The 25145-nt window shown below is 41.2% G+C and overlaps 1 protein-coding gene and 1 long non-coding RNA gene across 2 annotated transcripts; one reads left to right on the forward strand and one right to left on the reverse strand.

The window, feature by feature from the left end:
* Window positions 1-808: 808 nt before the first annotated feature.
* Window positions 809-16035, reverse strand: psmf1 (proteasome inhibitor subunit 1). The gene is made up of 7 exons (XM_023995772.2): window positions 15801-16035; window positions 14588-14740; window positions 14391-14473; window positions 6658-6834; window positions 3528-3581; window positions 2916-3074; window positions 809-1756 (listed from the first exon to the last, which is right to left on the reverse strand). Exons 1-7 carry the CDS (start codon window positions 15927-15929, stop codon window positions 1705-1707), a joined length of 807 nt encoding a protein of 268 aa, XP_023851540.1. The 5' UTR covers window positions 15930-16035; the 3' UTR covers window positions 809-1704.
* Window positions 16036-16399: 364 nt separating this feature from the next.
* On the forward strand, window positions 16400-23233 carry LOC111969632 (uncharacterized). Its single transcript, XR_002878030.2, has 3 exons — window positions 16400-16464; window positions 20606-20708; window positions 20762-23233. It is a non-coding gene; the product is annotated as an uncharacterized lncRNA (long non-coding RNA).
* The last annotated feature ends 1912 nt before the right edge of the window (window positions 23234-25145 follow it).

Here is a 25145-nt window from a genome sequence, read left to right on the forward strand (position 1 = left end):
TCCATACATTTTTTTAACTGGTACCGGGGACCTTCAGATGAGTTTACGTGTTCATGAGAGTCTCACCTTTGCACCAAGGGGTCATATTAGTGTGTAGCCCAAACTTTGACACTACGGCTGTATTGACTTCAGACGAGTCCCAAGACGCTTGTGGGGGTAGAGCAAAAACGGAGCAATAATAGTTTATAGGCCAAACCGACGCTTGAGACGATTTTGTGAGAAGACCGATTTTCGGGATGTCTCATGGTCTGACAAAAACCGCTCTAGCTCTGTTACCTTTCACCGCAGAAGTGCGACATAGAAGGATAAGGTTCATTGAGACGAATCCAAAGCAAAAAACAAATTTCAACTGATTGTGGATTTTTATTATACTAATTAGATTCAAGGGGGCGCAGACAGACCTTAGAGAACACAGGCAGAGCATCAGCTAGCTATGTGAATAAGATTTCTCTGTGAAAACGAGCACGGTGTATCTATGCTGGGATAAACTTATATCCACTCAGATTACATGGTATGAAAGTTCTCGAAAAAGGGAAGAAAATTATCCTTTGGCATCTTTTCCCAATAGTGAACGCATTTGCTACATACTTTAGTTTTATGCTCTTGTGAAGGTGAGCTGTAATAGATGGAGCAAAGAAATGTATATACTGTGACTAAAAATAGAGGGCAGGATTTCCTGAGCACACTGAAGGCCGTTATTAAAATTGAGTATTTGACAGCTTCTAATGTAGCCTATTCATTCTACAGTGTTTTGCATTCCAGTTTTTTTTTTTTTAACACAAAAACTTAAAATAGTAATTACAAAAACTGGAATGTAATAAATATTTTATTACAACATTTTGCTGGACTTAAACCAGTGAAGTCTGAAAAACATATTTTAATAAGATGCCAGTAAAAGCAAACTATCATGTTAAGTTGGGTAGCAGACATAACTTGGATCAAATCATTACATTTCTAATGCTGTAGGTGTGTATACGAATGACTTAGATTGTAAAACAAATTGGACAGGTTCTCACATTTTACTTTTGGGGACACAAGCAGCAAAAGCCAGTCTTTGCAAGCAGCATTTGAAAATCAAAACAAATATTAGCTGCTTGAACATTTGACTATGAACTCCAAAATGTTGTTTCAATTAGAACCCCTCCAAATAAGCCCCCCCCCAAAAAAAAGTGTGTACAAAGTAGCTTTATTCCTCACACTGAACAAATTAGTCTAACAGTTTTATTAAAAGGGATTCTCCAGTACTTTAGTATACTTTTTAAGCCAGTAGTTCGTGAAGGTAGTGTCACCTACGTGCACCAGGTTATTGCTCTCTCTCACTCTGCTGTATGTGCATCTTGCTAGCGGTCACTTGCATGACGAGGGCTGAAGCTCATTGGTTGAAATCGAATTGCTAAGGGGCTGGCCCACATGAGGGGAAAATGACAAAGCACAGCTTCCAGAAAAACAGTTGCTTTCAAACTAGGAATTTTGTGGCTAATTCAAGCCAAACTAACTCTGCTCATAGATCATGCATGCATGAATGAACGAACTACACATTGAGCTGCCAGGAAGTGTCAAAGCGGGAGGTTAATTATTATTTTTTATTAAATATATTTTTGGGGGGGCCAAAGTTCCAGAGCCTGTCTAAGTGTGTATTCCTCTTGCATTACAGAGACAGGAAGTGGTCCAGGAAGTGTGAAGAGCAGAGGAGTGCCTTTTCTTCTACATGAACATGTCATCATAGCCTGGCGGCGGCATGTGATCTGGGTCTGGCCTGGAAACCACAAAGCATAATACAGTCATACATCCATACTCTTCGACAAATGCCCCACTCAAGACATACCTGGTGGGCAATTTCTGTGACGGCCCACCACACCAGCCATTTTTTCCCCCACTCTTAGATGACAGCCTAGAAGAATTTAACCTCGACTTCAGTTACATACAACTGACTGACATATTGCATCTCAAATACCTGTGTGTGTTTACAATAGCCTTCGCTTTCTTACCCAACATACGGATGAAAATCCATCTCTTTTCCTAACTCAGGAACACTTGGATTGATTTGAACACCGGAATGTTATTTATTGTACACTTATCCATGTCAAATAAATCCCATCAAATAAAAGTGAGGTTACACGCTATAACAAATCAATTATAAAAGGCATATCATTTATAAATATTATGCACAAAAATAAAAACACAATCACTGAGTTAACAGTAAATTGAAAAAAATGCATTAGGCCCTAATCTATGGATTTCACATAACTCAGCAGGGGCGCAGCCATGGGTGGGCATAGGCTCACCCACTGGGGAACCAGGCCTAGCCAAAATCGGACACACTCTACCCCCCCCCCCCACACACACAAAAATGGCTTTATTACAGACAAAAATACTCTTCAGTTTCATCAGCTGTCCAGGTGGCTGTTCTCAGGCCAGTTGAACATACAGCCAAACTTTTAAAAAACATTTAAGCTGCCTCGGTTTATGGTCGAAATTAACATTAAATTCTCTGGCAACAGCGCTGGTGGACATTCCTGCAGTTGGCATGCCAATTGCATGCTTCCTCAAAACTTGAGACAGCTGTGGCATTGTGTTATGTGACAAAACTGCACATTTTAGAGTGGCCTTTATTGTCCCCAACACCCCTACAAATGTAAATGTTAGCTAGTTAGCAATAAATAGATGTATTACTTACACAACATTCCAATTATGCACGAATGATTAATAATTTATAAGGTGTATAGTTCATACATTACTGTAAATAATGAATATAATCAATAGTTCAAAGTCTGTAAATAACTACACTTTTACAGCTTACTAACATTTACAAATGTAGGAATAATTCACAATGGTGAGCAAACTACTTATGAAACCCTTATAAAATGGTGAACATTATTAATACCCAAAATAAAATACAAGGAAATAACTCCTACCCAGGTCTGTGTCTTCCGACAGGCCCAAAGGGGTCAAAGCGGGCCCCGGGTGGCACAGCTCCCGGCGGCAGGATGCCAGGGAGCCCACCAGAGGGGTCAAACCCCGAGCGGGGGTAACCAGCCCTCAAAGGGTCCACGATCATCCCTCCTCCACGACCACTGGGAGACACAGAAACAGAGCAGTCATTGGTATATTGCATTAGATAGCATGTTCTATTTGCTGTGATAGTGACTCAAGAGTTTTCCACTTTCCTAATATTTGAGCCTGATCTTCATTGTCCGCATAATTCAAGTCACGTAATCGTAAATTAAAATAAATGAATAGTCCTTTAAATGAATACCATCTACATATTTGGAGGACTCATTCGGAGTGGTTGGATTAATGTCTTTAGCGCCTAGTGCTTTAAATTCAAAGAAAACAATTGCTTTGCAGTCAAGATGTCTTGAGGATCTCATTCAATGTCAATTTCTATTACTTTTTGTAATGAACGAGAGAAATGTACAGTACACAAAACATTTTTGGTAAAAAAGCCCAGCCATTGTGAGGAATGGTCCAACGTCTGCTTCATTGTCCCTTGTTCTACCATTGCTGAGTGCAGGAGGGAAACTCACCCAAAGGGATCCAGATCAGCTCCACCTGCAGCGAAAGGAGCCATGGGGTCTGGCCTGAAAAACACATGACACCACTAGTGTAACACGAAGCAGACTTCACTCTATGGTCTTTTAAAACCTACTTTGTTAAAATATTGTGAGTTATAGCTTGCAAAATAAACAAATGTGAATCTGGGTGACAACATGAGGAAGTTTTTCTACATTAGGACTGTTACACTCAAGAGATTAAGTCTGCGTCGTGGTATCGTAACACACACGGCAAATTAAAGACCGCATATAGTTTTGCACCCATGCAAGGTATTGTCAGATGTCAACTAAATCTATTGATCCAAAGTAGAAAACTGGTTGATTTGATTGTACATCCAATTCACGTCAGCTGCCAACTAAATACAAAATCAATGTACATTCAACGGTGTGCCTTTCACCCGCAGGGATCTTAACTGAAAAACAAAATGTGAAAAGTATGCATGCACGTCAATATAGTATCAACACTTACAGATGAAGTCGGAAGTTTACATACACCTTAGCCAAATACATTTAAAAAAAAATGTTTAACTCAGTTTCACAATTCCTGACATTCCCTGTCTTGGGTCAGTTATGATCACCACTTTATTTTAAGATGGTGAAAAGTTACAAATACAAAACTGAAATAAATCATTCGCTCTACTATTATTCTTTCATCACATTCCCAGTGGGTCAGAAGTTTACATACACTCAATTAGTATTTGATAGCTTTTCCTTTAAATTGTTTAACTTGGGTCAAACGTGTCGGGTAGCTTTCCACAAGCTTTCCCACAAGTTGGGTGAATTTTGGCCCATTCCGCCTGACAGAGCTGGTGTAACTGAGGCAGGTTTGTAGGCCTCCTTGTTCGTGCACGCTTTTTCAGTTCTGCCCACACATTTTCTATAGGATTGAGGTCAGGGCTTTGATGGCCACTCCAATACCTTGACTTTGTTGTCCTTAAGCCATTTTGCCACAACTTTAGAAGTATGCTTGGGGTCATTGTCCATTTGGAAGACCCATTTGCAAACAAGCTTCAACTTCCTGACTGATGTCTTGAGATGTTGCTTCAAAATATCCACATCATTTTCCTACCTCATGATGCCATTGTTCTGGAATTGATTCGCATTTTCCGCACCAAAGTACGTTCATCTCTAGGACAGAACGCGTCTCCTTCCTGAGCGGTATGACGGCTGGTGTTTATACTTGCGTACTATTGTTTGTACAGATGAACGTGGTACCTTCAGGCGTTTGGGAATTGCCCCCAAAGATGAACCAGACTTGGAGGTCTACAATTTATTTTCTTTTGATTTTCCCGTGATGTCAAGCAAGGAGGCACTGAGTTTGAAGGTAGGCCTTGAAATACATCCACAGGTACCCCTCCAATTGACTCAAATTATGTCAATTAGCCTATCAGAAGCTTCTAAAGCCATGACATTTTCAAAGCTGTTTAAAGGCACAGTCAACTTAGTGCATGTAAACTTCTGACTCACTGGAATTGTGATACAGTGAATTGTAAGTGAAATAATCTGCCTGTAAATAATTGTTGGGAAAATGATGTGTCATGCACAAAGTAGATGGCCTAACCGACTTGCCAAAACTATAGTTTGTTTACAAAGATGTGTGGAGTGGTTGAAAAACAAGTTTCAATGACGCCAACCTAAGTGTATGTAAACGGCAACTATACGTGTGAAACTTGTTTTGATTTAGAATAGACCATTATCATGCACCTGTTTCAAAACAGGGGCATCGGGGAAAAAATAAAATGTCATCCATGCACTTAAATAGCGAATGGAGGATAAATTTTCCCGTGGTTCATTTTCATGCCAGCCAGGTAGGCTATACTCCTGCTGTAAAGAGAAGTAATGTGCTTAATATTAGATAAGTTGCATAGCCTATAGAAATTTTGCGCAACATGACCACTCATGAAGTGTTTGATTAGACTTGCAATTACATTTGCATTAATGTCAGAGAGATTAGAGGGACAGAGTACCAGGCAGTTATCAAGTTTGGTAGACTACTAATGACCAGAGCTTGGAGAAACCTAATTACCGTGACTAAAACGGTCACCTGGAAATTGACTGCTGGTGTGTTGGTAATACGGTCTTATGTAGCAAAATTTGAAATTATGTTAACATTGGATAAAAGTAGCGACTCAGAAATCGAAAATTATATATCATACACTAGAGTTGAGAAACAATGGGAAAGTAATTCTGCTTTGAAAGTTGATAAACCCCACTTATGAGAAAATGCCCCTCGAATATTTTGGTACACCTAATGGAGAGCTCGGTCTACAACCATTCAGCATCGTTCACACGCTCTTAAGCTTTAGCCCCAACCATCTCTTTAAGGATTTGTATGAGGCCATGTGCTAAACAGAGTGAGTAGGGTAGTGTACTAATTAAACAGACTAAGAGCTGGTTTATACCGTGTATTGATATATCTGTTGACAGTTGTCATAGTGACCTCATGAACACTATTTTGTCTTCGACATCAAACTTGTCCTGGTGGTCCAAAATAGCATAACTGGTGTATTTTTACCACCAATCAACCCATCCGTTTAAAATGTAGTATGTCAATATAGCAAACCAGGCAACTAAAAGCAACTTCTAAACAATGTTTTGGTTTGTTTTGGTTCATTTCTAGCTTGTTAGCTAGCCAGATAACCTTAAGTAAGCTGGCTAGCCAGTTCAAATAATGACCATATCATATAGCTGACGTCTTCACTTAAGCTAATTTGTATTCATTATTACATGAAAATAAACTTAGTCATTATTTACAAGTTAATGGCAAGCCAATTACAGAAATTAGCTTACGGTTGCGAGTTAAGAAATAAAAGCAAGGCCTTCTACTGGAGAATTTTAGAAATTGGACATGAAGTGTTTACATTCAAATGACACTCTTGTAAATTAGTGACGTGCAACACACCTACTTTCCTGCAATGAGTAACATATTCATAAATACCATTTTGTAATGTTACTAGGCTAAAACATTCAGTATAAATCAGTGACTACAGCTGATATAGTACAGTAGGGGTATTCAAGTAATGTTCTTATTTACTAAGGTGAACATCAACTGGCCCAACATTCACCAGTTGAAGAAACCTGTAGTAAGGTATGTTGTACAAACCAGTTAGGCTGCCTATTGGTCTGTGGATGCCTTGTGGGAATGCGGAGAGGGTCACTGTCCGGCTGGGAGTCATCGGATTTCTCTCTGCTCCTCTTGTCTTCCTTTCTTGGCGCGGGCACTGAGGGAAGGAGCTGTCTCTTCACCTTCTGAGACAAATCTTCTGCATTTTTGAATACACTGACAGAGGGGAGGATCATGTCAATATCAACACGGTTTAGATACTTATAGGAATAATAAGGATCATTCTGTACAGAACTGGAATAAAAATTGTAATGCATGAAAATGTATTTTGTCACAAGGAGCTTTGACACATCTTGTCATTGTATCTACACTGAACAAAAATATAAAACACAACAGCAACAATTTCAAAGGGTTTACTGAGTTCATAAGGATATCAGTCAATTGATTAGGCCCTAATCTATGGATTTCAAATCAAATTTTATTGGTCACATACATGGTTAGCAGATGTTAATGCGAGTGTAGCGAAATGCTTGTGCTTCTAGTTCCGACCGTGCAGTAATGTAACAATTTCACCACAAAGTGTAAAGGAATGAATAAGAATATGTGCATATAAATATATGGATGAGCGATGGCCGTGCGGCATAGGTAAGATGCAGTAGATGGTATAGAGCACAGTATATACATATGAGATGAGTAATGTAGGGTAAGTGGCATTGTTTAAAGTGACACATTTATTATACCCAATTTTGAATTATTAAAGTGGCTAGAGATTTGAGTCAGTATGTTGGCAGCAGCCACTCAATGTTAGTGATGGCTGTTTAATAACAGTCTGATGGCCTTGAGACAGAAGCTGTTTTTCAGACTCTCGGTCCCAGCTTTGATGCACCTGTACTGACCTCGCCTTCTGGATGATAGCGGGGTGAACAGGCAGTGGCTCGGGTGGTTGTTGTCCTTGATGATCTTTATGGCCTTCCTGTGACATCGGGTGGTGTAGGTGTCCTGGAGGGTAGGTAGTTTGCCCCCGGTGATGCGTTGTGCAGACCTCACTACCCTCTGGAGAGCCTTACGGTTGTGGGCGAGAGCAGTTGCCGTACCAGGCGGTGATACAGCCCGACGGATACTCTCAATTGTGCATCTGTAAAAGTTTGTGAGGGTTTTTGGTGACAAGCCAAATTTCTTCAGCCTGCTGAGGTTGAAGAGGCGCTGTTGCGCCTTCACCACGCTGTCTGAGTACAGGAGAGGGCTGAGAACGCAACCTTCTGGGGCCCCAGTGTTGAAGATCAGCTGGGTGATGTTACCTACCCTCACCACCTGGGGGCGGCCCATCAGGAAGTCCAGGACCAAGTAGCACAGGGCGGGGTCGAGACCCATGGTCTTGAGCTTAATGACAAGTTTGGAGGGTACTATGGTGTTAAATGCTGAGCTGTAATCGATGAACAGCATTCTCGCATAAGTATTCCTCCTGTCCACGTGGGTTAGGGCAGTGTGATTGTGATTGCGTCGTCTGTGGACCTATTGGGGCGGTAAGCAAATTGGAGTGGGTCTAGGGTGGAGATGATATGATCCTTGACTATTCTCAAAGCACTTCAGGATGACGAAAGTGAGTGCTACGGGGCGATAGTCGTTTTGCTCAGCTTTCTTGGGAACAGGAACAATGGTGGCCCTCTTGAAGCATGTGGGAACAGCAGAATGGGATAGGGATTGATTGAATATGTCCGTAAACACACCAGCCAGCTAGTTTGCGCATAGGCTGAGGACTCGGCTAGGGATGCGGTCTGGGACGGCAGCCTTGCGAGAGTTAACTTCTTTGGGAACAGTATTGAGTAGCTTGGATGAATAAGGTGTCCAGAGTAAACCGCCTGTTACTCTGGCCCAGAAGCTAGAATATGCATATAATTAGTAGATTTGGATAGAAAACTCTAAAGTTTCTAAAACTGTTTGAATAAAGTCCAAGTATAACAGAACTGATTTGGCAGGCGAAACCCCAAGCACAATCCATCCAGGGAATTTTTTGTTGTTGAGGTCAATCTGTTTTCCATTGGTTTTCTATGGCAAGCCCGTTTTAATAGAAATATGCTTGCAGTTCCTATAGCTTCCACTAGATGTCAAGTCTTTGGAAAGTGGTTGATGTTTTCCTTTTGAGAAATGAAGAAGTAGCCCTGTTATTTTCCTGCGTCACTCCAGGTGCACTCTAATGTTTGTGCGCGCGACCTGGAACGCGCTCACTGTTTTCGTCCGGTATTGAACGCAGTTTATCCCGTCTTAAATTTTATCGATTATTTACATTAAAAAAATACCTAAAGTTGTATGAAATGTTTGGACAAAGATTACAGGTAACTTATGAGATATTTTGTAGTCATGTAGTGCGAGTTGGAACCGGTGCTTTCTGGATCAAACGCGCCAAATATAGCCAAAATGTCCATTTATAACGATGGAATTAAATCGAACAAAAGGACCATTTGTGATGTTTATGGGACATATTGGAGTGCCAACAGAAGAAGCTAGTCAAAGGTAAGGCATGAATTATATCTTTATTTCTGAGTTTCGTGTCGCGCCTAGCGGGATGAAATATGATTGTCTGTCTTTGATGGGGTGCTGTCCTCAGATAATAGCATCGTTTGCTTTCGCCGTAAAGCCTTTTTAAAAATCTGACACTGCGGCTGGATTAACAACAAGTGTAGCTTTAATTTGGTGTATTGCATGTAGAGGTCGACCGATTAAATCGGAATGGCCGATTATTTAGGGCCGATTTCAAGTTTTCATAACAATCGGAAATCGGTATTTTTGGACACCAACTTGGCCGATTTTTCCCCCCCCTACACCTTTATTTAACTACGCAAGTCAGTTAAGAACACATTCTTATTTTCAATGACGGCCTAGGAACGGTGGGTTAACTGCCTTGTTCAGGGGCAGAAAGACAGATTTTTACCTTGTCAGCTCAGGGATTCGTTTTTGCAACCTTCCAGTTACAAGTCCAACGCTCTGCCTTACATTGCTCTCCACGAGGAGCCTGCTGTTACGCTAATACAGTAAGAAGCCACGGTAAGCTGCTAGCTAGCATTAAACTTATCTTATAAAAAACAATCAATCATAATCACTAGTTAACTACACATGGTTGATGATATTGCCAACATGTACCTAACCATAAACATCAATGCCTTTCTTAAAATCAATACACAAGTATATATTTTTAAACCTTCATATTTAGTTAATATTGCCTGCTAACATGAATTTATTTTAACTATGGAAAATGTGTCACTTCTCTTGCAACAGAGTCAGGGTATATGCAGCAGTTTGGGCCGCCTGGCTCGTTGCGAACTGTGTGAAGACTATGTCTTCCTAACAAAGACAGCCAACTTCGCCAAACGGGGGATGATTTAACAAAAGCGCATTTGTGAAAAAAGCACAATCGTTGCACGACTGTACCTAACCATAAACATCAATGCCGTTCTTAAAATCAATACACAGAAGTATATATTTTTAAACCTGCATATTTAGCTAAAAGGAATCCAGGTTAGCAGGCAATATTAACCAGGTGAAATTGTGTCACTTCTCTTGCGTTTATTGCACGCAGAGTCAGGGTATATGCAACAGTTTGGGCTGCCTGGCTCGTTGCGAATTAATTTGCCAGAACTCTACGTAATTATGACATAACATTGAAGGTTGTGCAATGTAACAGGAATATTTAGACTTATGGATGCCACCCGTTAGATAAAATACAGAACGGTTCCGTTTTTCACTGAAAGAATATATATGTTTTGTTTTCGAGATGATAGTTTCCGGATTCGACCTTAACCTCTCTAGGGTAGGGGGGCACTATTTTCACCTCCAGATGAGAAGCGTGCCCAAAGTAAACGGCCTGTTACTCAGGCCCAGAAGCTAGGATATGGATATAATTAGTAGATTTGGATAGAAAACACTAAAGTTTCCAAAACTGTTCAAATAATGTCTGTGAGTATAACAGAACTGACATGGCAGGCAAAAACCAGAGAAGAAAATAAATCCCTCTTCCTGGATGGATTTATGTTTGTAGTTTTCTATTGAATGCCAATACAGTATCCATTGACTTAGGACTCAAATTGCACTTCCTATGGCTTCCACTAGATGTCAACAGGGTTTAGAAATTGTTTCAGGCTTGTATTCTGAAAAATGAGGGAGTAAGACCACCGAGTGAGTGGATAGTGGAAAGTCCCCAGACCTCTTTGGTGTGCGCCACCTGGTGCGCGCGACCTAGAGCACACCTTTCTTGTTTACCTTTTATATTGACGAAGCTATTGTCCGGTTGAAATATTGATGACTAAAAACAACCGGAGGATTGATAAACATCATTTGACATGTTTCTACGAACTTTACTGATACTATTTGGATTTTGTCTGCCTGTTCTGACTGCCTTTGAGCCAATGGATTACTGAACAAAACGCGCCAACAAAACAGAGGTTTTTGGATATAAAGAGGGACTTTATTGAACAAAACGAAAATGTATTGTGTAACTGGGAGTCTTGTGAGTGCAACCATATGAAGATCAAAGGTAAGTGATTAATTTGAATCGTTATTTCTGACTTTTGTGACTACATGGCTGGTAACTGTTAGTAATGTTGTGTGTGCTGGGCGCTGTCCTCAGATAATCGCATGGTATGCTTTTGCCGTAAAGCCTTTTTGAAATTTGACACCGCGGTTGGATTAACAAGTAGTAAATCTTTAAGCCGATGTATAACACTTGTATATTTTATGAATGTTTATTATGAGTATTTCTGTATTTTGAATTTGGTGCTCTGCAATTTCACCGGATGTTGACCAGGTGGGACGGTAGCGTACCACCTACCCTTGCGAGGTTAAGCGTGGAATCCGATTAGTCGGACCAGCATTGAACAGACCTGAGCACGGGCATTTCCTGTTTTAGTTTCTGTCTATAGGCTGGGAGCAACAAAATGGAGTCGTGGTCAGATTTTCCGAAAGGAGGGCTTTGTATGCGTCGCGGAAGTTAGAGTAGCAATGATCCAGAATGCTGCCAGCCTAGGTCACGCATTTGATATGGTGATTACATTTAGGGAGCCTTGTTTTCAGATTACCTTTGTTAAAATCCCCAGCTACAATAAATGCAGCCTCAGGATATGTGGTTTCCAGTTTACATAGAGTCCAATGAAGTTCTTTCAGGGCAGTCGAGGTGTCTGCTTGTGGGGGATACACAGGGATGTGATTATAATCGAAGAGATTTATCTTGGTAGATAATGTGGTCGGCATTTGATTGTAAGGAACTCTAGGTCAGGAACAAAAGGACTTGAGTTCCTGTATGTTGTTATGATCACACCACGACTCGTTAATCATAAGGCATACACCCCACTCTTCTTACCAGAGATGTTTGTTTCGATGCGTGAAGACACCAGGTGGCTGTACCGACTCTAATAACGTATCCCGAGTGAGCCATGTTTTCGTGAAACAGAGAATGTTAGTCCCTCTGGGAGGCAACCCTTACTCTAATTTTGTCTACCTTGTTGTCAAAAGACTGGACACAGGTGAGTAGTATACTCGGGAGCGGTGAGCCCGTCTAATGAGCCTGACCAAAAGACCGCTCTGCCTGCTCCTCCTGCGGCGCCGTTGTTTTGGGTCGCCTACTGGGATCCGATCCATTGTCCTGGGTGGTGGTCCAAACAGAGGATCCGCTTTGGGAAAGTCGTATTCCTGGTCGTAATGTTGGTAAGTTGACATTGCTCTTATATCCAATAGTTCTTCCCGGCTGTATGTAATAAGACTTAAGATTTCCTGGGGTAACAGTGTAAGAAATAACACACACAAAAAAATACTGCATAGTTTCCTAAGAACCCGAAGCGACAATCTGTAACCGCCAAATCACATGACTGAATACAGATACGCATCAGTTGGTCACAGATACCTTAAAAAAAAGTAGGGGCATGGATTAGAAAGACAGTCAATATCTGGTGTGACCACCATTTGCCTCATGCAGCGCGACATGCAGCGCGACATTGTAATTATTCGATTTATTGCCTACCTCATGCCTTTTGCACACATTGTATATAGATTCTCTTTTTTTTTCTACCATGTTATTGACTTGTTTATTGTTTACTCCATGTGTAACTCTGTGTTGTCTGTTCACACTGCTATGCTTTATCTTGGCCAGGTCGCAGTTGCAAATGAGAACTTGTTCTCAACTAGCCTACCTGGTTAAATAAAGGTGAAAAAAAAAATCTCCTTCACATAGAGTTGATTGGGCTGTTGATTGTCACCAGTAGAATGTTGTGAGGAGTTGCTGGACATTGGTGGGAACTGGAACATGCTGTCGTAGATGTCAATCCACAGCATCCCAAACATGCTCAATGGGTGACATGTCTGGAGAGTATGCAGGCCATGGAAGAACTGGGACATTTTTGGCTTTCAGGAATTGTGTACAGAGCCTTGCAACACGTGGTCATGCTGAAACATGAGGTCATGTGGCAAATGACTGGCACAACAATGGGCCTCAGGATCTCATCACAGCATCCCTGTGCATTCAAATTGCCATCAATAAAAAGCAAGCATGTTTGTTGTCCGTAGCTTACGTCTGCCCATACCATAACCCCACCATGGGGCACTCAGTTCACAATGTTGACATCAGCAAACATCTCACCCACACGACACCATCTGCCCAGTACAGTTGAAACAGGTATTCATCAGTGCAGAGCTCACTTCTCTAGCGTGTCAGTGGCCATCGAAGGTGAGCATTTGCCAACTGAAGTAAGTTACGATGCCAAACTGCAGTCAGGTCAAGACCCTGGTATGGACGACAAGCAAGCAGATGAGCTTACCTGAGTTGCTTTCTGACAGTTTGTACAAAAATTCTTCAGTTGTGCAAACTCACTGTTTTATCAGCTTTCCAGGTGGCTGGTCTCAGACAAGCCATGTAGGTAAAGAAGCCGGATGTGGAGGTCCTGGGCTGACGTGGTTACATGTGGTCTGCGGTTGTGGGGCCGGCTGTATGTACTGCCAAATTCTCTAAAAGGATGTTGGAGGCAGCTTATGGTAGAGAAATGAACATTGCATTTTCTGGCAAGAGCTCCGGTGGACATTCCCACAGTCAGCAAAACTGCACATTTTAGAGTGGCCTTTTATTGTCCCCGCACAAGGTGCACCTGTGTAATGATCATGCCGTTTAATCAGGGGCGGCAGGTAGCCTAGTGGTTAGAGCATTGGACTAGTAACCGAAAGGTTGTAAAATCGAATCCCGAGCTGACAAGGTACAAATCTGTCGTTCTGCCCCTGAACAAGACAGTTAACCCACTGTTCCTAGGCTGTCATTGAAAATAAGAATTTGTTCTTAACTGACTTGCCTAGTTAAAATAAAGGAAGAAAAAAAAATATTCTCAATATGCCACCCCTGTCAGGTGGATGGATTATCTTGACAAAAGAGAAGTGCTCACTAACAGGGATATAAACACAAAATTAAAGATACGCTTTTTGTGCATATGGAACATTTCTGGGATCTTTAATATGTTGAGTTTCTATTTTTGTTCAGTGTAAAAGGATTGTTGAGAAATATTTACTTGAAGTTGGAATATTTGTATTTAGCTCATCTAAGACTCTAGGCAACAAAGCAAGAATTGGTGTAAAAAAGTCATGACCCACCACACGCACACACCAAATTCAAAGAATGTGTGGTCCAGTGGATTTCCTTATCCAAATACTTATAAATCTGTTGTTCATCACTTTTGCTCCATTAAGTACTGTTAAAATTGAGCAAGACATCAATACATCCCCAAAAATATTACATATTTACCAACCTTTCAAATGTCTGCAAATGATCTGCATCCACATAATCACTGACATTCATTGTCAGGTCTGACACCTGTTCAGTGGTCGAGTCCTGACACAATAGAAAAGAACCACACTTAGGCCTAATGTAGATGTAGCCTAACTACATTTCTGAGAAATAACCACTTAAGATTTGAAATAACATTTTGAATAGCTGTATAGTTACCATTAAGTTGAAGATCAATGTGGAATCCACAGTGATGGCTTTGACCAAGAAATTAGACTTGTCATCATTTGACTTGTACCGCAGGGTGTACAATTCCTTGCTGCCATTCCACCCTGTAGGAAGCAACTCCGACTTCTTGTCACCACTCTGAGGCTGAATTAAATGTAAATAACAGATTTATTAATTCATAATTAAACAGGTATGCATCGTCACGCGTCGTGTTGCATAACGTCAGACCCTCTCAAGATAACTATTTAAAGCCACAATCATGAGTTTGTTTCAGCCCAATGTTAACCCCGCCACTTTAAATTTAAACTAAGAATGAAAGAATGTAACCACACTCATATTCGTAGATGGATCAGATACAAAGAATGACAGTCCTAGCTACAGATTTTAAGAGCAAAGAACTTGATTTAACCAAACAGATGTGGTATCCATTATAATTGGGGGTTACATGTTAGGTACGGTTAGGAGTAGCACAGCATTTCAACCAACTTTAACTAGGCGATACTATCTTCGTTCTCGTTTCGGCCAAACATGCATCTTCTGAAAGTGTCCAGTTTCAGGTGGTTACCTTAATAAGGCCCGAGTAAGTGTGGTATATGGCAAACAACGCGGAGTGCTTGGATACAGCCCTTAGCCGCGGTATATTGGCCATATACCACAAACCCACGAGGTACCTTATGGCAATTATAAACTGGTTACCAACGTAATTGAACCAGTAAATAGTATTATCGTTTGGTCATACCTATGGTATATGGCCTGATTAGCGTGTTACAAAATCTAACTAGAGACCTGATAGCGATTGGGAAGCTAATTCACAAAACACATCCACATAAGCAAAATAATGAGTATTATTTACATATTGGCATTCATACAAATTCAAGAAACGTATTAATTTGTCAACCCAGTTTGCTGACAGCATCACAACTGGCTACCAAGCGACAGATTAGCAGTCTGACATGCCTTGCTAACTAACTAGCTACAGCTAAGTATAGCTAGCTAATTTAGCCAATTGACTAGAGTACCAACTATAATTATTAATGCTTGTAAATTAACTAGCCAACTATAGTTGGTTAGCGAGGATACATGTCAGACGGCTAATCTGGCGTTGTTAACAAATTGTGACGTTGTCAGTAAACTCTAAAGCAATTAGCTATAAGATATGGAATTATAAAATCAATAATTTGTAGCCTGCTGGCATCACACTCACCTCATCTCCTAACCCAAGGCATTTGTACCCACTCTTTACAATTTCCCAGTGAACAAAACACACAACGACGTCTTGTGGACAGGTAATACTGCCTGCTACGCAGCTATACAAAAGCTCTAAACCAGCCATCTTTCGGAAAGTTATGAATCGATAATGTTTGACCGAAAACGAAAGACTTGCGAGAGGCACGGCTGTTTATGTTGATCATTGGGATGCTCTCAATGGCTGATCCACGCGACCTCTCCTTTCTCCTTGTCTCCTTCTCAAAACTCATTGGATGAGAGAACCAGAGGTACCGCCCCTCTGACCTTCTCCTCCAATGTGTTCTGAGGAGACGAGGAGAAAAGACGCGAGGACGATACAATTGAGATCTTCTCATTTTTAGAACGTGAAAGTGATCCCTGGGGGAAGTGAACTCATCTCAGATTTTCAGAAAATTATGCCTAAAAAACAGTGTCTCGTGAAATATATGCCATAGCATTTTACAGTACATTGACTGCATACATGTATAATAGGCCTATGGGAACGTGATCCCTGCGGGAATTGAATACCACAATACGAGTCATAATACCCATAAAGCCTAGCGGTGAAACCCGAAAATTATTCCAATCGTTTTTCCACCATTAATTTTGCCATAGGGGATTTTAGAACTGCTTCATATAAGGTCTGTGTTTTGTTTAGGCTTACCCTGCTGTGATGTGTTAATAACCGCGCAAATCTCTCTCGGACAAGGTCAATTTTACCATTATATTCACCTGTATGCTATGTACCAGATTGTAACCATTACTCAGTGGTGGAAAAAGTACCCAATTGTCATACTTGAGTAAAAGTAAAGATACCTTCATACAAAATGACTCAAGTAAAAGTCACCCAGTAAAATAATACTTGAGCGCAAATCAAAAACTATTTGGTTTTAAATATACTTAAGTATCAAAAGTAAATGTACTACCTGAAATATACTTAAGTATAAATCAGTTCAAATGCCTCTTGATAAGTGTGTGAATTGGACCGTTTTCCTGTCCTGCTAAGCATTTGAAATGTAGTAAGTACTTTTGGGTGTCAGGGAAAATGTATGGAATAAAAAGTACATTATTTTCTTTAGAACTGTAGTGAAATACATGTAAAAGTTGTCAAATATAAATAGCACAGTAAAGTACAGATACTAAAAAAAAAACTACTTAATGAAGTAGTACTTTAAATTATTTTTACTGAAGTAGTTTACACCACTGCCACTACTCCAATAAGCATACGTGAATTGTATCGTTTTCTGACATCTGTATACAAGAGGCATTGCTGGAGCTGTGTGATAAAGTAAGCCCTGTTTGTTAGATGCTGACAAGCTATTTTGGTTAGGTAAAAGATCTGTGGTTAGCTAGATGCTTTTGAAAATTTGCTAGATAACCACCAACTGTAGTTACGTGTACAATGCACGTTACCTTCCTCACAAGTAAAAAGAAAACCAGCGTAGGCTAGCATAATGACTGTTGTGACCTTATATTATTGACAAGTAAATTGTGAGCCAGCCAGCTAGTTATCGTTAGCTCACGGTTTGTTTAGTCGTGCTTTTTCATGTGGTGACATGCTAGCGAAAGTTAGCCAACCAGTGCAGAAATATAGCTATCTAAATATCACCTGGTGAGTTAGTTAGTCACCTTGGTTGGCTACATTCGCTAACGTTGCACCGTATTTCATCGTGGTGTAATCTGACTTTCCCAAGCAGTGACATGCTAGCGAATGTGCCTAATGTTAGCGATTAGCACTAACTAGCTATCGTTAAATATTCCTGCCCTGGTGGACTAGCTAACATGTCACCACCTGTGGGGTCTGGGGAAAAGTCTGACTACACTTACAATGAACTAACGCAACTAGTTAGCTAAATATCCCTGCCCTGGTGGGCTAAAATTAGTTAGTGTAGCACATGGGGATGTATGAAACTTACTCATCAGCCTTAAGTGTCCCGCTTGCGCCACCTCATTAGCTAGCTTTTGAGGTTTTGCGATCGGTTAAGACGTTTGAGGCAGAGGTCCCGAGTTCGCGGCAGGTATGGACTGAATCGGGAGGAAGTTGTACTCGCTAAGCAAGCTGAGTGACGTCCTTTACACAAGCATGTCACCACGTGGAAAAGTGTGATTACACAAACGGTGAACTAACATTAACTAGCTGGCTAGCTCACAAAGTACTTGTTTCCACCTCAATGTTTCCACATACAAAACACAAACGGTTTTGCTCCACAAGTGCATCTGTTGTACATGACTAATCAAATGACCTGGAAGTCATTTATACATGTCAGCAGGGATGGAAATTAAGCTAGCCCGAGGCTAGTAATTTTCAGACTGGACTAGTAATGTGCTAGCATGACACAGCAGTAAAATTGTTAGTAGAAAATGTGCCAAACTAGCCTGACATAGCAGTGAAATTTTGCCTATTCAAACATCGCATGCCACAGATTTAGGACCTGACTGTTACCCAGGCTAGTAGAAATTGTGGTCTGCTGGCCAGTGCACAAAATCCTTATGTTCCATCCCTGCATGTCAGTCCCTTTCAGATGATCTCAGTTTATCACTGTTGGTCCTCACGGCTGAGGGTTTTAACTTTTCTCTTGAGAATTAGAATCAGAATTACAGCCGTACAGTTAATCGCAATATTTCACCTCTTCGGGCAAATAGTACCCTAGACTGTCCTGATCAGTGACAACACTCAGGTCAGCAGCTGCCATTTTCCAGCTCATCCGCCATGGCAGAAGAGGAAGATCCAGACTGTTGATTGGGGAAACAAGAACAAACAATGAGGCATGAGGATCGGGTGTTGAGGGATCACTTGTCACGTTGTCAAATGTGGGTTTGTGTTATGACAAGTAATGCGTTTTCGGTCCAGATAAAGATCAATCAATCATCAATCAAATGTATTTATAAAGCCCTTTTTACATCAGCCGATGTCACAAAGTGCTATACAGAAACACAGCCTAAAACCCCAAACAGTAAGCAATGCAGATGTAGAAGCACGGTGGCTAGGAACCTAGAAAGAAACCTAGAGAGGAACCAGGCTCTGAGGGGTGGCCAATCCTCTTCTGGCTGTGCCGGGTGGAGAATATAACTGTACATGGTCAAGATATTCAAACGTTTATAGATGACCAGCAGGGTCAAATAAAAGTAATCACAGGGGTTGTAGAGGTGTAACAGAGGGTGCAACAGGAGTAAATGTCAGTTGGCTTTTCATAGCCGAGCATTCAGAGTTCGAAACAGCAGTTGTGGTAGAGAGAGAGAGAGAGTCGAAAACAGAAGGTCCAGGACAAGGTAGCACATCCGGTGAACAGGTCAGGGTTCCATAGCCGCAGGCAGAACAGTTGAAACTGGAGCAGCAGCACGACCAGGTGGACTGGGGACAGCAAGGAGTCATCAGGCCAGGTCATCCTGAGGCATGGTCCCAGGTCCTCCGGGAGGGAGAGAGAGAGAATTAGAGGGAGCATACTTAAATTCACACAGGACACCGGATAAGACAGGAGAATTACACCAGATATAACAGACTGACCCTAGCCCCCCGACACAAACTATTGCAATATAGATACTGGAGGCTGAGACAGGGGGGATCGGGAGACAATGTGGCCCCGTCCAACAATACTCCCGGACAGGGCCAAACAGGCAGGATATGACCCCACCCACTTTGCCAAAGCACAGCCCCCACACCACTAGAGGAATATCTGCAAACCACCAACTTTTTTTTATTTCACCTTCATTTAACCAGGTAAGCTAGTTGAGAACAAGTTCTCATTTACAACTGCGACCTGGCCAAGATAAAGCAAAGCAGTGCGACAGAAACAACAACACAGAGTTACATGAAATAAACAAGCGTAGAGTCAATAACACAATAGGGGAAAAAAGAAAGTCTATATACAGTGTGTGCAAATGGCATGAGGAGGTATGGCAATAAATAGGCCATAGTAGCAAAGTAATTACAATTTAGCAGATTAACACTGGAGTGATAGATGAGCAGATGATGATGAACAGATGATGGTGTGCAAAAGAGCAGCAAAGTAAATAAAAACAATATGGGGATGAGGTAGGTAGATTGGGTGGGCTATTTACAGATGAACTATGTACAGCTGCAGCGATCGGTTAGCTGCTCAGATAGCTGATGTTTAAAGTTATTGAGGGAAATGTAAGTCTCCAGCTTCAGCGATTTTTGCAATTCGTTCCAGTCACTGGCAGCAGAGAACTGGAAGGAAAGGTGGCCAAAGGAGGTGTTGGCTTTGGGGATGACCAGTGAGATATACCTGCTGGAGCGCGTGCTACGGGTGGGTGTTGTTATCGTGACCAGTGAGCTGAGATAAGGCGGAGCTTTACCTAGCATAGACTTGTAGATGACCTGGAGCCAGTGGGTCTGGCGACGAATATGTAGCGAGGGCCAGCCAACTAGAGCATACAGGTCGCAGTGGTGGGTGGTACTACCCTGAGACAAGACTGAGTATAGCCCACAAAGTTCCCCCACACGGCACAAACCTGAGGGGGCGCCAACCCGGACAGGAAGATCACGTCAGTGACTCAACCCACTTAAGTGACGCACCCTTCCTAGGGACGGCATGGAAGAGCACTAGTAAGCCAGTGACTCAGCCCCCGTAATAAGGTCAGATGCAGAGATTCCCAGTGGAGAGAGGGGAACCGGCCAGGCAGAAACTGCAAGGGCGGTTCGTCGCTCCAGTGCCTTTCCGTTCACCTTCGCTGAAGAGATGAGTCTTTATTAAAGACTTAAAGATGATGATACAGCATTGAAAAAGACCTACCACTGACCAAATGTCTCTTTGTTTTCAGGTCCAACAGGAGTGCATCTCTCAGACCATTCGGTGCATGGACATCCTGTGCCAGTGTGATCTGAACGCGAGGACTACAACACCTCGAGCCTGTGAACAGACAGGTCAGTAACTCATCAAATTTGATACAATATTGTGCAAAACATTTAATTTGTAGATGCTTTTCCCCATGTTTTAGACATAATGCTTGACATGTGGGACATCAGGCTTACCCCACTTTGAAACAGTGAATGATCAACGCCACCCTCAGCAAGGAGATCTACTGGAAGTGATGTACTCTCCCTCTCTCTCACTCTGGGGGTAAGACACAATTTAAACATCAAGGATATACATTCCCACTGTGCCCATGATAAAATGCTATGTGAATTGTGTTGTACTACTGAATGAAACTGAGGAGATGCACTCAGACCAGACTTTGTGATTGGCTGCTTTGAACAAAACTTGAATTTAATATAGCCTACTGTAGGAGCCTATTGTTTGTGTATGATTCATTGTTCACTTGTTTTTCAACAATGTCAGGTACAGACAGGGATGATTGGGACCTACAGCAAGTAAGACAGATATCAATTCCCACTGTGCCCATTCCAAAGTTAACTAAATTCCATTAGTTGGCTGCTTTGACCAAAACTTGTATGTAATATAACCTATTCTGGGAGCCTAGTGTGTGTGTATGAACTATGTGGAATATTTTTGGACATTAGGCTTCCCTGAAATCCGGTACTGACAGGAGGTCCACACAACGAAGAAGCAGGTGTCCCTTCCAGTGATGTGGAGATGACCTTGGACCTAGTGCCAGTAAGGATGGTCTTGACGGAGGCGGTAAGACCCTCCTGCCTTGATATAGAAATCCTTCGACTTCACTGCCTCTTCAATTTATTTATTTTATTTTTTATTTAACTAGACAAGTCAGTTAAGAACAAATTCTTATTTACTGTGACACAAAGCCCTGACTCCTGCACATCAATACCTGTAGCCATTTTGGATGCCTTGATGCTTTCCTCTTCGTTATCTGTGCCTCACTTTACAGACTACACCCTATCCAACAACTGTGATCTGAGGACTCTTTTTTAGCAGCAATGGAGTAACACACTTGGCCCTAACCACTGCTCCAGAATTGCTGACCATTAACCTCCCTCTCCTCATGGTGTGCCAGTTGCGGCTGGTGCGCTGTCCAACTGTTGCCTCCTGTATAGCCTCCTGCTGCTCCCTCAACAGTGCCATGTCAGAATGCCTGCATGCCCCAGGTGCCCTTGTTTTTAACAATTTCTGGTACAGACAGGGAGGGTAGCGGTTGTTCTGGCTCAGGTTCAAGGAGACATGGCATTCCACTGAACCTGCCCCGGAGACGGTTCCTTAGCCACTGAAGATCCTCCTCTGTGGACTCTCGGGACAGAGGGTTGTAGTCTTCGGCCGTGTACAGGTCATCCACTGATGCCACTTGGTTGGGCACGGCTGGCTTCCTCCACTCGCATTCCACATCCGCACAGCTTATATTGTGAACCGTCAAAATAGGCTGCATGGCTACACACGGAAATGCATCCGTGGAGCTCATGTGGTAGAGAGAATCCTCTGGTCACCTATAGAGACCTACCAAGAGGAAGGATGTTAAGTGCCACATGCCTTTCAATGCATTATTTTGAACACCTTGAAATGCATTTGTTGTAAGAAATGTGCTGTATAATTAAAGTTTGATTTGATTGATTACATTATAGCTGTAGAATATTTAATGAACTGGACAAGTGCAGTTTTTCCATAAACTTTTAATTGATAACTTTGGATTTTATCTTATCAATCATATAGTGGGAAAGATCCTATAAATCAAGACTGTGGATGCATGTACCACCCCGAATAAATAAATACTGTGCCTTTGAATATTTTTCTCTGCTACAGGCTGGATGTCTAAACAAAGTTCATTCAGAATATTGATAGATTTTCTCATTAATGACAACATTCTAGAACTGAGTTATCACTCATCTAAGTCTAGAATTCGGGTTAATCTGGTTATATGATTGATTAGGTGTCTCTTTCCTTGTAGAATGTTGACAGCTGTATAGAACACATTGTATTGCTAAGATGCTTAAACTTAACTTATTAGTTACACTCACCAACACAGGATAAACTTTATCCCTCATGCTGGCCCTGACCAAACCAGTAAGTTGCATCTCACTATAGCTGCACCACTCCACATCGCCAGATTTACAGTATAGTGGTCTTCACCCCTTTTAATGCTCTTATGCTCATCCTTGAAAAACGCCATAAAGGCTGACATGGACACCAAAGTCGACATACTGTACAAACAATTATCTAGGCTAAGTTATACCAAAAAAAAATAATATACTGCTCTGCTAACTAGCTAGCTAAAGATTAGTCCATGGCTAGCTAAGACAGAGAAAGGGGACGGAAGAAGTTCAACACTTTATTCAAATAATTTCAATACAGCACAGATTCATCATGGATTGGGCACAGGTCTCTGATCGTACTGGTGAACGGTTGCTGACAGAGTCGGCTAGAGTTGATGTGCAGGAGCTCCCGACAGGAATTTGTAGTTTTGCTGAAGTCTTCTCTGTTGCTAATTAGCATTTCGTTTTTTTTGTGTAAATTGAGGCGTATATATTGATAAAACTCACCTTGTCCAAGAGAGAATTACATGGCTATCAAAACGTGACTCCAAGGTAAGCCTACACCAGACACATACTTTGTAAAAAAAAGTTAATTGTGGAAAAAAGATTGGAACCATTTCCGTGTTTGACCGCAAGGTGTTATGGTTATTATGAAGCGTCCACTGTGCCGCGCTATAGGCTATCACAGTATGCGTCATAAAAATGTAACCATAAATTGTTAACTTTGCCCATTTTGTACTTGACCTCTATAGATGCAGACCCGAAGACATTCAAGCAGCACTTTGAGAGCAAGCATCCCAAGTCTCCAATGGTCCCAGTACTGGTTGATGTACAGGCCTAAGTCAATCAAATTCAATCAAATCAAATGTATTTATAAAGCCCTTCTTACATCAGCTGATGTCACAAAGTGCTGTACAGAAACTCAGCCTAAAACCCCAAACAGCAAGTAATGCAGGTGTAGAAGCACGTGACCACACATTCAAATGGACCTACAGCTGGGGTAAGATTCTTCCGTCATTCACACACAGTAGACACAGTGTAAACCACCAAGTTGTCAACAAAAGGCTGTCCTCAATGCTTATGTTGTATTGTGTCGTGACTTTACGTTCATTAATCTGATGACTTATTTATCAAATCAATTAACTATGTTTAATTGTTACCTGATTTAAATGAATAATGTAACAATTACCTCATTAGGAATTTGGGGCAACAGGAGAGCGGTTGTTTAAAGAGTTACCATCTCCCGAATTAAACTCTGAAGGTCTTTACCTATCACATCCATATAACAGTCAACGTATTAATCATAACCTCTTATCATATCATCATTCTGAACAGTCGTAACCTCCTTGCAAAAAAACAGCCTTACTTATGATTCAGTACTTCACAATTTGGTTTATTTATTTACTAGCAAACTAAATGATAACACAGGATAAACATACACACTTAATACATTAGAAAAAGGTCCCTAGCGGACTGACACAACATATGGCGGCTTGTTACAAAGGAGATGGAGAGGGAGGGAGAGAGAAAGAGACACTTATCATTGAAACATTTTACGAACTACTTTCACAGTAATCATATACTTTCCACACGAAACGTCGCCCGTTTGGAGTAAGAAATCATGAATGTATTTACATGTCAATGTCTTCGTTCAAAGGAAAAGCAGAATAATCTGTGCTCTCTTGGATAGTAATAATAGTTCATATGGTGCTCTTTGATGTCCCAGTTTTGTGGCATTTATGAATAAATGTTTACTTAAATTCAGATGTTTATATGTTATGTATAAAAGGCAAATGTTAGATGCATTATTTACTATTTTGATTTCTTTACAACAATGTAATTGTTGGAGTTCAGGTGACTGAGTGACTAGGTGCATTCTTGTCAAATAAATATGCTTATTCATTCATGATGTTTGATACATTCTGCAATGAGTTAATCTGGCTTTGAATCTGCAACAGAACATGTCAACAAGTTAGGTCTGAATTGATTTAATACAGCAGTGCATTCTGACACAATGAATTGAACCTTGTTCAAATAGTTGGCAGAAATTATAAGGTATTAAATAAAGATCTCCACTGGCTGAAGGAGAAGAGGATCTGGTAAAATAAGAGTATGTTGCCTATCATTGTAGGTAGTAAGCTAGCTATATTTGTATTTGTATTAATTATGGATCCCCATTAGCTGCTGCCAAAACAGCAGCTAATCTTCCTGGGGTCCAGCAAAATTAAGACAGTTTATACAATTTTTAAAACAATACAATACATTCACAGATTTCACAACACACTGTGTGCCCTCAGGCACCACTACCACATATCTACAGTACTAAATCAATGTGTATGTATAGTGCGTATATAGCTTCTTTGCAAAAAACGATCCTAGTATTCGTGGAACATTATAAATATCTGACTGCTACTAGAATAG

Source organism: Salvelinus sp. IW2-2015, linkage group LG11 (assembly GCF_002910315.2).
Source record: "Salvelinus sp. IW2-2015 linkage group LG11, ASM291031v2, whole genome shotgun sequence".
In the NCBI taxonomy this organism is placed as follows: Eukaryota; Metazoa; Chordata; class Actinopteri; order Salmoniformes; family Salmonidae; genus Salvelinus; species Salvelinus sp. IW2-2015.